General features: G+C 35.2%; 2 protein-coding genes across 2 annotated transcripts; one reads left to right on the top strand and one right to left on the bottom strand.

Annotated features, from left to right (window-relative positions):
* Nucleotides 1-3,910: 3,910 nt before the first annotated feature.
* On the bottom strand, nucleotides 3,911-5,135 carry LOC147476580 (ethylene-responsive transcription factor 4-like). The gene has a single exon (XM_086581687.1). It carries the CDS (start codon nucleotides 5,022-5,024, stop codon nucleotides 4,245-4,247), a length of 780 nt encoding a protein of 259 aa, XP_086437813.1. The 5' UTR covers nucleotides 5,025-5,135; the 3' UTR covers nucleotides 3,911-4,244.
* Nucleotides 5,136-6,738: 1,603 nt separating this feature from the next.
* Nucleotides 6,739-12,543, top strand: LOC147476579 (Yippee family putative zinc-binding protein). The gene is made up of 5 exons (XM_086583009.1): nucleotides 6,739-6,910; nucleotides 7,759-7,802; nucleotides 11,693-11,801; nucleotides 12,018-12,073; nucleotides 12,173-12,543. The coding sequence occupies exons 1-5, from the start codon at nucleotides 6,815-6,817 to the stop codon at nucleotides 12,249-12,251; spliced, it is 384 nt and encodes a 127-aa protein (XP_086439135.1). The 5' UTR covers nucleotides 6,739-6,814; the 3' UTR covers nucleotides 12,252-12,543.
* Nucleotides 12,544-16,418: the final 3,875 nt, after the last annotated feature.

The raw sequence follows: 16,418 nt of genomic DNA, 5'->3' as shown, positions 1-16,418 counted from the left end.
CACAGTCACGTGCGCACAGTTGATTGTGCATTGAGATACTTAATCAGTTGATCTTAGTTGTGCATCTCCATGCACATTCAATGGTGTGCAGTTGGTTGTGACAGATATAGCAGCGACTGTGAAACTAGCATTTCTCTTTTCCATATTACCCATTTGCTCTATCTATCCTAGTGAGGGCTTGAAAGTTTAATTATTGTGACCAACTTTAAATCCTGCAGCATTATCTGCTCTTTAGGTTCCGATACTCGGCCTACAAATTACAGTATTCTAGAGTACTGAATACTGAATACTGATTGTCTCACTCAAATTCTTTTCATTGGACTATCATCTCCTACTTTTACTAAAGATAATTATATCACAAAACTATTTTGGGCTACGTAAACTATTAGCTTCTTATAGAGGTTCTATCATCTATGTATTTTAACGTTTTTCGTGGCACTTTCAAATGTGACTGTCATTCTCACACTGAACAAACTTAAACACGCGCCAATTGATGCCAATTAAAGAGACTATGGGCCAATCTCTGTGGTTTTTCTGGAAAGCCCATGTTGATAAATCCACTTCATCGTTGGGGTCTGAGTCTCAGCATGTGTTTATGACTTTATGGATGGCAAGTTGGCAGCATTAGCTCAATCCAAATAGGCATAGGCCTAAGATACTGGGCGCACTATGAATCTATAATCTTGGCCCTGGGGAGGCTGGGACTAAACCATGTGAATGTTATTTTGGTGTGTTTCCACTACCAAGACTCCAATCTTCACTATCAGTTTGTCAACATTTCAATTTACACTTTTACGACAATTTTTTATGAATTTGGATATTTTCAAACAGAAAATTGGGTATAGGTACACAGACACAAATTTTTAAGTTCACATGAAATAGCGAACTTTTTTTTTGTTTTTCATCCATAAAAACTGAAATTTGACATCTGTCTCAAATTTCAGACTAACTTTTACAATTTTGACCTCTTTTATTAGTCCCAACTAAAAAAGCCAACTACCAACAAAAAAAAAACTACGAACTAAATCAATTACCAAAAGAGTAGTGGGTTAATCAAAATAACTAAAATTCATCTGAAATTTACAAAATTCCAATTAAAAGTGAGATGAATTTCTGGAGAGACCAAAACAATGTGAAAAATATCAACTTCAAAAACGGAAAAAAGTAATATTGATTACAACTAATTTCAATACAGTTTTAATAATTTAAAATGCATATCTGATAATTTTGAATAGCATGTTTAAGTTTTGTTTGATGTAATTCAAATTGTGAAAGGACAAATGATTTTTTTTATAAGACAATTGTATTATTTGATTGCAGTACATCTTGGAGCAATACACACGCACCCTTGCTTGATGAGTGGCCTCAATTGACACACACACACCTACCAAGACATTAGATTTTTATATTATTTATTTGTGGAAGAAATTGACAGTTACAAATGAAAGGATAAAAAGGAGAAATAAAAGGTTTTAAAAACAGTTAATACACCAAAAAAGTGACGTGTTATTAAAATTGGAGTAGAATCAAAATATAATATTGGTCTTTCTCTTGACAAAAAACACACTAAAGAAAGTGTCTAGTGCTCAATTTCTAGATTTCAGTTCAAATGCGCTAAGATTTTTTGGGCATAATCTTCGTATCTGAAACCCATAATCTCTACTTCTCTACAAATCTTAATATCAGCGCTCATTTCACATTCAGCAATGTACTAGCCTTACAAGTTACAACCGCAAGTCTTGTGATTGATTTTTTTTTTTTTTTTAAAAGAGCACGAAATTCCTTTTACCATGACCCGGCATGGATATATATATACTGTATAAGCTTACCCTTGAAAGCTAATCAAAACCTTAAACTGAATTATTTATCGCATATATAGTCACAAACCGCTACCAAATTAAATAAGGTGAACACGAGAATCACCAAATACTTTATACCCACAAATCTCATGAAAACAGAATACCCAGACATAGAGAGAAATAGTAGGTAGGGAATCAACTTCTCACGTTATGACACTATCAAACAAAACACTATGTTTAGCGTGTCTGATGGTCTTCTCTATGTCCAATTGTCCAAATATTCATATCGGGATACCGTCTCCATAATATCTGAGAGATAAATTTTTTCTCTATTACATTTTCAATTCAATTGCAGGTGCCGATTAGCGGTAAAACCTTTAAAGGATGATATTAGAAGTCAGAGACTCGAATTCACTTAAAGAGATAATTTTTGGTTGTGTATTATGTTTGGGCGTTTAACTAAATTTGTAGAATTTTTTATTTATTTATTTTATTGGTAAATATATTTTTAAATGAGATCAGTAACTTTTTGATGCTTGCAGAATTCAAACTCCGGACTTCTAGTATCATTATCCAAAAAATTTACCGAATTTGTATTATCTCATTAAACTAAGTTCTTGGCTGTGAATGAGAAGTTTCACTAGTACACTTAAAAACTAGTACACTTAAAAGAAACATAATTAAAGCAGTTAAATACCAACATATGCCGCTACGACACATTTTTTAATATGTAATTTTGTTTGATAATTTTTTTGCTTAAAGAAGAGTAAGTATTATGTTACTTAAATTGGAGTGAATAATTTAAATGATAATAAATCCATAATCAATTGACACAAAACGGTGCTTTGAAAGTCACGCAAGAAGAGGAGCGTCTGTCCACAAAATGTGGTCACCTCACTAGATAACAATCTTCCCTTACTTTATGGCCATGTGGCAGAAGCAGCAACAATAGCCGCCCATACACCCACCCTTCGTTCCTTCCCTTTTTTGGCGGTTGCTTTTAATTCCATTTTTCTCTCTCTCTTACAAACGTGGCAAATCTGGAAAAACACCACTCACTTTCTCCTACGTAACTTTAGGTCCCACCTTATTTTAGTCTTAATCACGCCGACCTCGCCGGCTTCATTTTTTGTCTGTCTCTTTTCCAACATTTCTCCACGCGTCTCGCCTTCTTCAACGCTCCCCGTACACGAAACATACATACATTCATATTCTATCCATACATACATGAATGAATGAATAGTCATGCACGTATGATGACGTGGCATGTTGGATAAAGAAAAGCTGAAAATTTTTCTTTTGCATAGATCAATAACGAGTAGTAAAGTGGGGACCACCACCTAAAGCGGCCGCCGCGCTCCACTTCCAATGTGTGGTAGGGTCCACTATGTCTGCTACATAAAATACCCAACTATAAAATATGTGTAGACTAGAGTACTACACTGGACGGCTTATGACGTACACGTGCCGCTTTCAGATTCTCGCTCTCTTTTTTTTTTTTTTTCTTAATTTTTTTCTTACATATTTTGTCGTCATGGTCAACACGTAATGAGTCTTTGCTATGTGGGACCTACTTTTGTTAAAACATCACTCGTGATCTTTAGTAATAAATCAGGAAGAAATCTGATATGATTATTGCGTGTGACCATGCGCGGTTTTGGCCGTCGGTGCCGTCCGTGTTTTCTCATTGACATACAGTATTACTGGCCGTACTACTCTCTGGTCCCACTCTCTTACATTTTTCGTGTACAACTAACACTTCCAAGTGAAATGACAATTCGGTCCTCATTGTGATTGCTCTCATTTCAGCAGGCAGCAAATAAAGAGTACGCCAGTCTTTGTTCAAATTGTACAGTCACAAGTAGCATCATCTAGGGGCTACTTTTGTCCAAATACCATAAAAGTGGTCTGACATTTTTCGAAGAAACATTTGCTCAAAATGACTATGCCACCCTCGTGTTATCTTCAGAGTGTTCCATAAGTAGCGCAACTTCTAGATAAAGAGGAATTATTTTGGTCAAAATAGTAAAGTAAAAATTTAATGAGGTCTGATTAATAATCTAAGAAACTTAATTAAAGTTCAAAAACAAAGATTAGAACAACTAAAGAGAGGAAAAATCATCAAGATTTCATTGATGAACATTTTTGATAAGAAAGATTACAATTAGAAGCAACAGTAGCAGCAGCAGAAGCTGTTTGTGAAAAAACAACAATTTGAGAAAAGCTCTGCAAAGAGAGTAGTACTTCTCATATAGTTGCAAAAAAAAAACTAAAGGATAATTTTTGTCACATATTTACATCCATTTTTCTTCTGCCTTCTCTCTTCTTAACTCTTCCTTCCTTATCTCTCACTTCTTTTCTTTGAAAGAACATGAAAAACTAATAACAAAAATTGAGAAATTAAAATTTCAATCAGATCCGATAATATCGAAAAATATCGATTGATTAATCAATCAAGCCACTTCCGGGGGAGGGAGGTGGAAAGTTGAGATCTAAATCAAGAACTCTCCTCGGAGGGCTAGTATGATGATTGAAATCAACAACAGATGATGAATCCGAATCGCTTTGAACCCCACTCTGCTGATGATGATAAAATTGTTGATTATGAGAATAATTAATCCCAACAGGATCAAATCGAGCTTGATTATGAATATGATGATGATGCTGCTGAATTTGATTCATTTTCTCCGACCGAATAATCGCGTCGAAGAAAAATAAAGGATTCCCATTATGACATCCATTACTCATCATACCACCACCACCACCACCACCACCAAGTTGATGAGTAAGAGGAATCTGATTAAACGGAAATCTAACAGCCCCGTTACCTCGATTCATCAGATCAAGATCCAAAGGTGGTGGAACAAGAACAATCGGTTCCCGACTCGATGATTCCACCGTACTACTCTGGCTAGGACTCTGGCTAGCATTGTTAATTTTGTTGTTAAAGATCTCTAGGTTTTCAGGAGGTGTAGGGAAGTTAGTTTTGGCTTTAGCACCGCGAAACTCTCTAGCAGCTGCATCATAAGCTCTTGCTGCCTCTTCAGCCGTGTCGAAAGTACCTAACCAAACACGGCTTTTTTTTCCTGGATCTCGAATCTCAGCTGCATATCTTCCCCATGGTCTCTTTCTTACTCCTCTAAAATGTACTTCCGTTCCATCTCCGTTATTTTTAGCTGCTCCACTAGTTTTATTAACTCCGTTACTTCTCTCTCTTGGTGCCATTTGTTTGAGAAATGAGATGGGAGGAGAAAAAAAATAAAGCTTGGTTTTAGAATGAAGGTTGTGAGGGTGTTTATATAGAAAGAGAATGGAGTGGGGTGAGTTAATAAGAAGAGAAGGGCTAAGAATAGGGGTGAGTTAATGAATTTTTTTAAGAAATATTCGGCGCAGTCAACGAGGCTATTTTGACTGTCTCCATTGCCGCCGCCCCCGTTTCCAAGCGTGGTGGCATGTTATTATTTCGTTTGTCTGTTGTACGTGGCTTGTGGTTTACTTGACACGTGTTGGGCGGCGTTTTTAATTTAACCGCCGGTTTAGACGGGGATGTGTGCGTGTGTTTTAGGGCAATGTGTTATATCTGACGGCGTGTTCTCTAACATTTGTTTTGTCAAGACCTTTTTTTTCGTGTTTTTATTTTATTTTTTATTTTCCCGCCGTGTGGTTTGGATCGGCGTGCGATTTTTCTTCCTCTTGAATAGCTCGTTATTAAAGACCGGCAGTTAGTGTATCTAACCATTGTGGGTCTGACACGTGGATGCTCATTCCGCGTTGTGGCGACAGGAGGAAAGCTTACTCGTTTTTTAAAACAAAGAATAAGTCCTTTCTGCCAGCTGTCTCAGTAGATTGCAATTTTTGTTAAATATATGTATTTATGAATTGACAAGAATAACCCAAATTATTCTTGATACATTACTAAATTTGGAGCCAAAATTTTAATAAAGCTACAAATTTAGAAAAATGTGGAACAGCTGAATTTTTTTTTTGGTGATCATTAATCTGAAATAGCTTTAGATATTGCGAAATGACGTTTATAGTGGATGCGGGCACGCACGCACATACTACATATTTCCCTAAGCTATCATGAAGTGACATGTTAATCAAATTCAATACTCAAAAGTATCTAAATCCAACTTCATATCCAAATTTTGGGGTGTTTTACTTTATAAATCATAACCAAACCAAACTTTTTAAATTTACAAAAGGAAAAAAAATATATGCAATTATGGGTTTAAGACCTTTTCCAACAACATACACCGAACTTGTTGTAATTGCAAAAGTGACAGTTCATTTTTCTTTTTTTCTATAATGACATGTCTTTCCGTAAACGTATTTCAGCTTAAGATTTTAAAATTCGGTCAGTAGAGGGCAAAATGGTCGGATTAAGAGTCACATTTTTAGGGGTATTTGTGTCTATTGACATGACTACTGTGAGAAACATTTTAGTATTTTACAGATAGAGATTGTGTTTTTGAATGGAAAATTGTCTTCTTTAGGCAGAAGTAATAAATTAAGATTTCAAACTTGATTTTGGCTTTAATGTGAGATTAATAACCCTGATTTTTTGCAGTCAAAACTGCAAAAATAAAGGAAGAGATTAAACTATGTTGGACCATCTTTTTAAAAATGTAATAAATCAGGCCAATGAATTAAAGGATCACCGTCCATATTATTAGGTCGTGTCCATTAATGGATCACCGTCAGTTACATGGACCTCAAGTCACCTCTTCACTCAATCAGTCCGACATATTAGTGCGCACCATTAAATTTAGTCGCAGGTGCATGTTTCACATTTGAGCCACTTAAAAAGTAAAAAAAAAAAACACAAAATCACTTATCATTTCGGCCATTTAGTAATATTTCATACGAAATATCAAGTTCGAAATTCAGTCAACTCGAGATTTTGAAGTCACGTATCTTTATTGTCTTCATCTTCAATGGTTGTTTTCTAATCAACAGTTTTTGAGTTTTGAGTACATATCTCAGAGAGAGAGAGAGAGAGAGAGAGAAAAGAAATGGGAAGAGTGTTTCTTGTGGAGCTAGAAGGAAGGGTCTATAAATGCAGATTTTGTCACAGCCACTTAGCCCTCACTGAAGATCTCGTCTCCAAGGTCTGTCTCCATTCATTTCCGATATTTCAATTAATTATCGCAATAAGTAAAATAATTACTGATATCCATTTGCCCCACATGAGTTTGGCTGCTATTTAGTCACAATAATAAGTTTTAGGAATTTTACACTGACAATATGTCTAAAAGATGCTAATTAAGTGAAAATTTTATTGATAAGAAGCTTCTGTTTGTTTGTGTAGTGTAAATTTCATGAATGCTTTCAAAAAAAATCCCCCCTGGGGATGTATAGCCTTCTGTTGCTGATAGCCTGATAGAGTTTGAGTGCTTATCTTACCGACTAAACTAAATGGTAGTAGGCACAGTTTTTTAGTTTCATTTTGCCAGTACTTTCTATTCATGTATTATTTTGTCGACACTGCTTTGGTTCTAAGCATCGCTATATGTTTTTTGGCAATCTAAACATTAATGACAGTAGTAACTAGAAATTGGTATTGGAGGTTACAAGCTTTGATTTGTAGTAATGACGGCGTGAGCGTTATTAAACTATTTTGGCAATGTTCATGTGTTAAAATAAAAGGACACTTTGATAGAGGAGGCCAGTGGACGAAATTTGTGTCCAATTAATATAGACACAGCGAAAAATCGCGGATGAGTACGTGCTCATCCTTAAAGAAAATTTTGGCTCTGCCACTGGTTGAGGCTCTTAGTTGTTTTGTACAACACACTTTCTTTCACTGAAATAATTGTTGTTGTTAGGTGTGGTGCTTTTTGTTCCGAACCGCAAGGCATGAATTAACTCCTTTTTTCTTTTCTTTTTCATTTGGTATGAAAATTAAGACAGTCTTCTTCTAGATTTTATAACTTGCTGCTTTCTTACTTTGCTACAGGCTTTCAGCTGTCGTAGAGGGAAGGCGTATCTTTTTAATAAAGCGTAAGTTCTTTACATCAAGAATAAATTGTTTCAAATTTAAATATTTGAGGTGGATTTTGTCCATTATATTTTTACTTTATTTAGTTTTTCACTACTTTTGGTTGGGTTAGACATGTGGAGGCACATAAACACAAATTAGATGCTTTTGGAATTTATTTGCCTCTTGAGTTATTTTCTAAGCAGCATTTCAATACAATTATCCATTATATGAGATATATTCATTATAAAAATCCATGTACGAACATCTACTAGTAAAGCAATTGAAATAATAAACTTGTGTCTCAAGGAAAAGTAGTTTAGACTATGTGGTGCTCGCTTTCCTTTTGAGGTTTCCTTAGGGATCAAGATATTGTAGCAACTAATACATATCAACACTAGGTGGGCAATCAAGAGGAACAAAAACATTATCTTCGTCTAGATACTCATCAACAATAGGAGACGTTAAATTAGTCACCATAGTACATCAACATGATATTCATAAAAAAACGGCAAATAATTAAAATCAACAAAAATATCATCATCCTTTGGATATTCATCATAAATTGGAGGAAGACCGTCATAAAAAATCTGATCAATCCAAACCAAGTTCACAGAATCATCAAGAAAGTTTACCTCTCGACACGGCTGCTTTTACTTGAGAATGGAAATGATATTTTACCATCTTGGAGACGATGGAAAATTTATTCAATCATGATAGAGTTTTGGGTGATTAACTCACCACTTTTTAGCAAGCTTTCACTAACTTTGGACAAACCTTCACTAATTTTGTGAAACTCAGTCCTTTGCTTGTTTAGTCTTCTAGGAAGCATATTTTTATTTACTTATTTTTTCTACAGTGAATAGTAATTCGGGTGAACAGTACCAACTAACAGTCATGATGAACAGTGCACTGTAAGCAGTTCCATGAAACAATGTGTGAACACTGTCGATGAACAATGCCGTGATGAATAGTGACTTGAATGGTAACATGTTTCCCCTCCTACCAACTAATAGTCACGATGAACATTAATGCTGTGAACAGCTCCACGAAACAGTGCCATGATGAACAGTGACGTGAACAGTACACATGTTTTTTAAAAAGAAAATCAAATATTTTTTTTAGATAAAACAACAAACCAATTTATCTACATTTGATAAATGCTTGAAAAAAAAAATGCTTGAAATTTGCGCCAACAACTTCCATGCACCAGTTAATTGATTTGATGCAATACCCTGCAATTTGGCAAAACTCTTCTCGAATTAGTTGATTGACGAACCAATATCATGCAATTCAAAAAATCCAAATTGTTCTTCCTCTTTCGTTTTTAGCCCAAGAAAGAATGGTTTTGATACCACTTTGATGTGATCTAATCGGCGGAAGCTTTGATTAATTGATACAAAATCATTTGAATAGATAGAACTCTAAATTACAGTTAGGGTAAACGGGAATAAACCCTAAAAACCTAAACTTTAACACTTTTTCATTAATCTAAAATTAACCACGTTCTAATCTACTATGTTAGAGTTCTTTGTGAATCATTAGATAGGTGGTTCGCCCACCTTTCGCCAAAGTGTCCCTTGGGTCATGGGAGCCTTTAATCCCCATGAGCTGAATTGTTTTGAGGTTTTCCATGTTGTAAAGACTATTTTCCTATATAAGAAATGTGAGAGGAGACCGAAACTAATTAAGCCAAACTCTATTTTCTCTCTCAATTTTCTTCTTCATTAACAATAATATAATTTTACTTGGTATAGGAGCTACAAGTTAATCATCGATCTCTCTGTTATTGTGCCATTTTGAGTGGAGTTTAGAAAAACCCCTAAATTTCCTTGTTTTCTTGAAACTTTATATCTGTGTTAGAGATTTCTTGATCGATCAGTGTGGTGTTTGAAGGTTTGGCTCGTGTTTTTTGGATATTTTTGTTGCTGGAAATTATATTCGCCTTCTCAAATTTGTGTTGTTTTCGGTGTTGAAGTCCTTCAAGAAAGGTTGCATCTTTTGTTATCTCAACCAGCCAAACCTACATATATCTTTTGGTATTTTCCTCCCGACTGTTCTCTTCATTTCTCGTTTCTCATTGATTAAAAAAATTCGTTCTTGGTTAGTTTTTTTCATCTCCATAATTTTATACTATGGTTGCAATTGGAGATAACGACTACTAGTGGTGTTATTGGTTCTAACCCTCCTCAGCCCCCTCGCTATATTCATGATGATATTGGTAAGTAGATTACTTCTATTAAGTTGGATGGTAAGAATTATTTGGCCTAGTCACAAGCTGTTAGGGTTTTCCATCGTGCTAAGATGAAACTCAAGTATTTAAATGTTGATCTGCCTGATTAGTCTGCTCCCACTGTTGAAACATGGTGGAGTGAGATGTCCATGGTAATGACTTGGTTATCGCATAGTATGGAACCTCTTGTTGCTTCTATTGTTCAGTTTCTTGATACTGCAAAGAAGATATGGAAAGCCCTTGAGAAGAATGTATTCTCAGACTTTAATGTTTCTCAGATTTTTTAAACAATGTTCTCTACTAAGGCTGAGTCCAATGGCTCCTTATCCCACAATAAGTGGTGGCAAATCCGGCAGTTTTTACCCGTCATCTCAATTTTACTCCCTATATATAAAGAGTAATTTGAGGGATAGAGAGTTCATTTAGCGCTAGTTGAAGTGGCTCAATATGGCATCTGTCCCCACCGCATCTTGTTTTCTCTGTTTTTTTTTAAAGTAATTTCATTCTACGCTGGATGAAGTGGCACAAGATGTGGGTTTGCAGTGTGCACCATTGCCTCACCTTTTCTTCTCTCTATCTCTAAAACATTGGTTTATCCGGTTTTACAGATACAAAGTGCCACTGCCATTGGACTCATCCTAAGCAAGGTGACAAACCGTTGAACGAGCATTATGCTCTTCTTCGTAGTCTCTGGGAAGAATTATTGATTTATCAGCCTGTAACTCCTAATGTTGAAACTCAGCGTAAATAGAGCGAGGATTTTCAATGTGTTTTATTTCTCTTACAAACCCTTATTTATAAGCTAGGGTTTGGTTGACAAAAAAACACGCGTGGACCAATAATAATAATAATAATAATAATAATAACAATAAAATGAGACTTGGGTTTGAACTTGGACAGGTCCACCACACCATTTACATTATACTACCTATAGGGTGGAGAGCTTGATGTACAGAATTTGTACCCCAACTTAAAAGCTCTTCTAAATCCAAGTCTTCTGAACAATTGAAATCCTGTTCAGTAGCTTTTCTGCATGTGGCACAACGAAGGTATATATATATAGATATTGAGATTGGTTAAATACCATTATTTTTATCCAATTACTGTGGAAGGGATTCAGGGTGGTAGGAACTGATTTAAATTTACTATTTTTAAGTTATCAATTAGCATCTGCCGTGTGTCTAGTAATTTGGTTCTGTTTGACCAAACTTATGGGGTATTCCCATTATGTCACATGTATTAGGTTGCAAAAATTTCCCCCATCCTTACTTTGTCGCCTCGTAGGGGTCGAAGGACTGATTTTTCCCTATATTCTCGCATAAGCACTAGGAATTAGTGTTTTCAAACAGTTGGAATTAGGGGCCTTCTCTCTGAGGAACACATATTGGATGCTACTAACAACTATGCTGCCCATCAATCCACAGAAATGGGATGTTTTAATCTTTGAGACTTGTTGCACCAAGTTGGTCACACAGAATCTGTCATTACATATCTTTTTTGCTTCTCTTTTTCATATTTTTTTCTGGACATTTTGGGGGCCCATTGTGAGATATATATTTGGAGTTTGATGATCAGGGGCATTTCTTTTGAACTTCTTCAGTTATTTGTGACCTCAGATGTTCAGACATCTGCCCCTGAGTGTCTGTATACGGTGCATTTACTATCTTGATTTGCTTTCAGGGTGAATATCACAATTGGACCTCAAGAGGAAAGAATGATGCTATCTGGAATGCATACTGTTGCAGATATATTCTGCTGCTGTTGTGGACAAATTGTTGGTTGGAAATATGTGAGCTCTCACGAAACCTTTAACTTGATTATTCAGAAGTACTAATGGTATGCGTCAAGAACAACCATGGTGGTGCCCTGATTTCTCGGTCTTGCACCATGTGTTGCTTTGGTTTGAACAGATCTTATCTATGGTCCTGTACTGTGTACTTGCAAACATACACAGCATCTTATATATTCACAGTTTGCTCGTTTCATATTGGTTTGTTATATTTAGGAGGTGGCACATGACAAAAACCAAAAGTACAAAGAAGGCAAATTCGTTCTGGAGAGGTGCTATCGCTTTAAAATTTGGCTTCAGTTCTTTTTTATGTAACGTACATGCTTCTGAATGTTGTCTTACTAAGATTCTTTTGTGTGTTTGTGTGGCAGGGCTAGGATAGTAGATGGTTTTGACTCAGAGTTCAATCTTGATACCCGCTATGGTGTAAGTGATGCGGAAGATGCTTAACAAATAACCATCTTTGTACATGTATGTATTAGTGCTGTTAGTTTATCTCTACTGTATGCATATAATCTACTCGGCAGTTTGTGTGATATTGCATTGTAAATTTCATCTTTAATGCATTGTAAATTGCACTTAATCCAGATGATTACCCAAATTGTCCTAACGGGCTTATAAAAGAGAGAATACTCTACTTTTATAATGCCAAAACATGTTTTCTTGTTTATTAAGGATATCTGAATGTGATTACCAAAAATAAAAGTGGTATGTAAATGTAACAGGTAGTCACCAAAAGTTATTCTCTCTATTTTACCAAGTGAGCCCCAACTCATTGTAATTTATGTGTAAAAAAGAAGGATAGGGGGCAGATTTGCATCTGTTGATCACGCAAAAAGGCTGAAGCTAACAGACATTTAATGGTTTGTAAAATGTTTTTGTTATTGTTGTATGTCATATTTTAATTTACTCTTGGCGAGTTGGCCTAACTGTGTTTGGACAGGCCATTTGACCAAAGTTCATGTGGTAGTCTGTAGTTTCCGCTGGTTCAGGTTGATTTAATTCCTAGTTCTTTAGATGGATTATAGCGAATGTGAAGCCTTGAGAATCCCTGAGGTCCTGTTGGTCTTTTGTTAATCAGTTTTTCCTTATCAAATGCTCAGGGAATAGGGGAAGCCATCCAAATAAAATATAGCAACTGATAAGGAGAGATCAATCTCTCCTTGAATTAGTGCGCACTTTGCTTATAGCCATCCAAATGGATTTAGAACTAAAAAGATCTATCCAAATAGAGTGGGCAAACCAATCACCAATAATTCTACACTAACATAAAAAAAATTGACACATTCATCTGACACAGTGACATAGTAGATGATACAAGTCATATATCAATTTCTTACACAATGATACATGATATGTATCACAATGATACATGACTTGTAGCACGATGATACAAGACATGTATCATCTGCCACATGACTGTGTCGGATACCATTTTAACTCTCAAATTTGATCTAAATTTGCCAAATTGATGACAAAGCAAATTTTGTCGTGCTTTTTTCATTCGATTTCTTCGTAATTTGCGGTGATACACAATGACAAGATTTCCGATCAACAAAAATAATTTACAGTTCGCCATGAAAAGATAGATAGAGGAGAGAGGACTCAGAGGAGTTCACAAAGCTAGCAAATAGAGACGAGAGAAGACTTCGGTTGTTTTCTCAGTGTGTATTCAAAACTCAAAAGCCAGCATTCAAAAGCCTCGTCAAACTCTTTTACTTTTTTAAGCTATGTGGAATCTCGAGATACTACACTCTATTTTGACGGTTGAGAAAAGTAGCGCTTTAATTCCAGGAGAGAATGATCTCTCCTTATCAGGACTCATAAAATTTATAAGAAAAGTGAAAAATCAGAGTTCAAGCCTTTCCTTGTGTTACTTGCAGAGTTGCAGTGCCCAGGAAGTTGGACTGCGTTTGGCATCAATGACAGCCCGCCTTATCTACAGATCTTGCTGAGTAGCAATGTAGGTCATGTATTGTGGCGTATATGCTATGAACTCATACGAGGTAGAGCTCCTTATTGAAACATTTTGAACTATTTGAAGTATTTTACGAAAACTCCATCTGTCTTCAATTCTTTCGCATCATTTACATTAAAAACATGGTTTAATTTATGTCCACTGATAAACTCTGGATTTATGTCCACTGATTAGTTGCCAGTGCTAGGCTGCTAGCCAAAGACCAAAATGTGGATGATTTTCTTGCAGTATTGCAGGCCATTAAATACTTATTCAATTTTGTATTTTGTGACACAAATATTTGTTATTAATGTAATGTGAAGTATATTCTGAATCACATATTAACATGTTCCATGTCTTCATTCATATTTTTCTCTACGAAGTTCTTTGAAAGCAGATGACGCGGAAACCTGCCATTTGATCTTCATAACATTTGTTTTACATGTCTAATGTAAAACCTTATCCCCAATCTACAGATTTGGATGTGGATTCCTTTGTTGTTATATTCCATTTTCAAACTTTATCACTTCTCTTCAAATTGCTGCCTCTTTTATTTCTGGAGCATAAGTCCAAATCGCTTATTGGCTTGATGTTATATGACTTTTGTACTAGTTCAGCGGACAAGTATATGACTTAAGATCACTCTTGGGATTCTGAAATGATGGGTATACTTTAGATTTAGTCGACACCATGCCTAAAGAGTTAAGAGGCGCTTTTTCACACTGTTCACAGTTCACACTTCGTAGTCATGTAGGTGGATTAACCAGCAAAGTGAAAAAGAAAACGTTCTAGATGTTCTAGATCAATACTTCATTTATGAAACTTACTTTTCTTTTACCATTTTACCATTGAAATTCAATCCAGTGAATCTGTTGAAAGTTTTAATAACTTTCATTTTTCTCCTGTCATGGGGATAGAGACATTGATAAGATTATCGGAAAAAAGTTCAAAAAAAAAGAAGATGAAGAAATATTGATCATTCTTTGTAAGCAATGTGCTTTCCATGTAAGGTCACATGCCCCCGGAAGTCTGGAATCCTGGCAATGACGGGGAAGACAAGCCAGCTTCCCTAGATTCACAGGGTGTCTTTAGGAGGAAATCCGAAGTACGGTATTGGTCCCATTTTGAAAAAAATGAATCTGTTATCTGTATCATTATTTTGGAGAGACCATCTGACTAGGGGCCCAACAAATCTATCATTGCATGAATAAGTCTTGATACATTTATGATGATGCCTCCTTGGGTTTGGTGGAAAAAGACTTGGGTCCTCAGCGCTTAGGACCGAAGTGTGTACAAAGGAGCTTAGGACCACACAGTTGATATTTTTTGTTTTTTTAAAAAAAATTTTTTTTGAAATTTTTTGGTGTGAAAATGTTAATGTGAATACCAAATGTGTGGTTCTCAACCGCTTTAGATGCACTTCAGTCCTAAGCTTTTCTCAGTTTAGTGGTGGGAACTCACGGTTTGGTGGTGGGAACTCGAAGAGTGTTTTATAATTTCACAAGTGACTCTTTGGACAAAATAGATGAAAAAATCACTCTCAAACCCTTTTTTTTTTCACTCATAAGAATAGGGCAGATGAAAAGCCAAATATATTTTTGACGCAAAATAAAAAATGGCTCAGGTAGATGAATGGTCAAGTTTACCCATGACGCGAAATAATAAACGGCCCGGTATATATATACTATGAACAATGATTGTTCATACTTCAACATGAGCTATGAACAATCACTATTCATACATCAACATAATGTATGATCAACGAGAACACCTATTTTGAGTATGAACAATTACTGTTCATATTTATGTTCATACCTCAACATGAGCTATGAACAATCATTGTTCATATATATTTGGGGTATAAAAAATCACTATTCATAACTCAACATAATGTATGATTAGTGAAAACATATATTTGGGGTATGAATAATCACTGTTCATATCTTAACATAATGTATGATCAATAAAAACATCTATTAGGGTATGAACATCACTATTCATACGTCAACATAATGTATGAGGTATGTTCACCTATTTGGGAATTGTTCATACAAAAAACAATAGAAAATACAAAATTAATAGAAAAAGTTCAACTGCTCACTAATTAACTGAAGTTTAAATTTTAAAATAAAAAAAGTCGAGAAGCTTCTTTATAAAAAGAGCAAGAGCATTATTTGTAGTAAGAAGTTTTCAAAATTCGAGTTACATGGGAAATTAGAATTTTTTTTCAAACTAATCAGTTTTCTTTTGGGTAATGATACCTCATACCATAGGTCTGGACACTACTACACAAAACGATAAACAATTTTTTTTATCAAAATTCTCACCAACAAAAATCACTATAATTTTGGACTTTATTTGAATTGGAGAAGAAAATCAAACTTTTAGAAATCGGATGAGAGATAGAGAAAAAACAAATATCTGATAACTGAAATTGGGGAGAGATAAAACAAAATCACTACTTGAAACCCTAGCTAGATAGTTGAAAACAGAGACAGATAGAAGTTGAGAAGAGTTTTGGAAGTTGAAAAGACTCAGTTTTAGCGCAAGACAATTTTTTCCCTTTTTCTTTTTTATATATTTTTTTTCTTAGGGAGTGGGTTTTGGTAGATTGTTTTACCCACAATAGGTTTTTTTTTTTGGCAAAACATTAGCCACAT

Source organism: Coptis chinensis, chromosome 9 (genome assembly GCF_015680905.1).
Source record: "Coptis chinensis isolate HL-2020 chromosome 9, ASM1568090v1, whole genome shotgun sequence".
NCBI lineage: Eukaryota > Viridiplantae > Streptophyta > Magnoliopsida > Ranunculales > Ranunculaceae > Coptis > Coptis chinensis.
The sequence above is the reverse complement of the archived record's forward strand: the minus strand, read 5'-3'. Positions and strand labels throughout refer to the sequence as shown.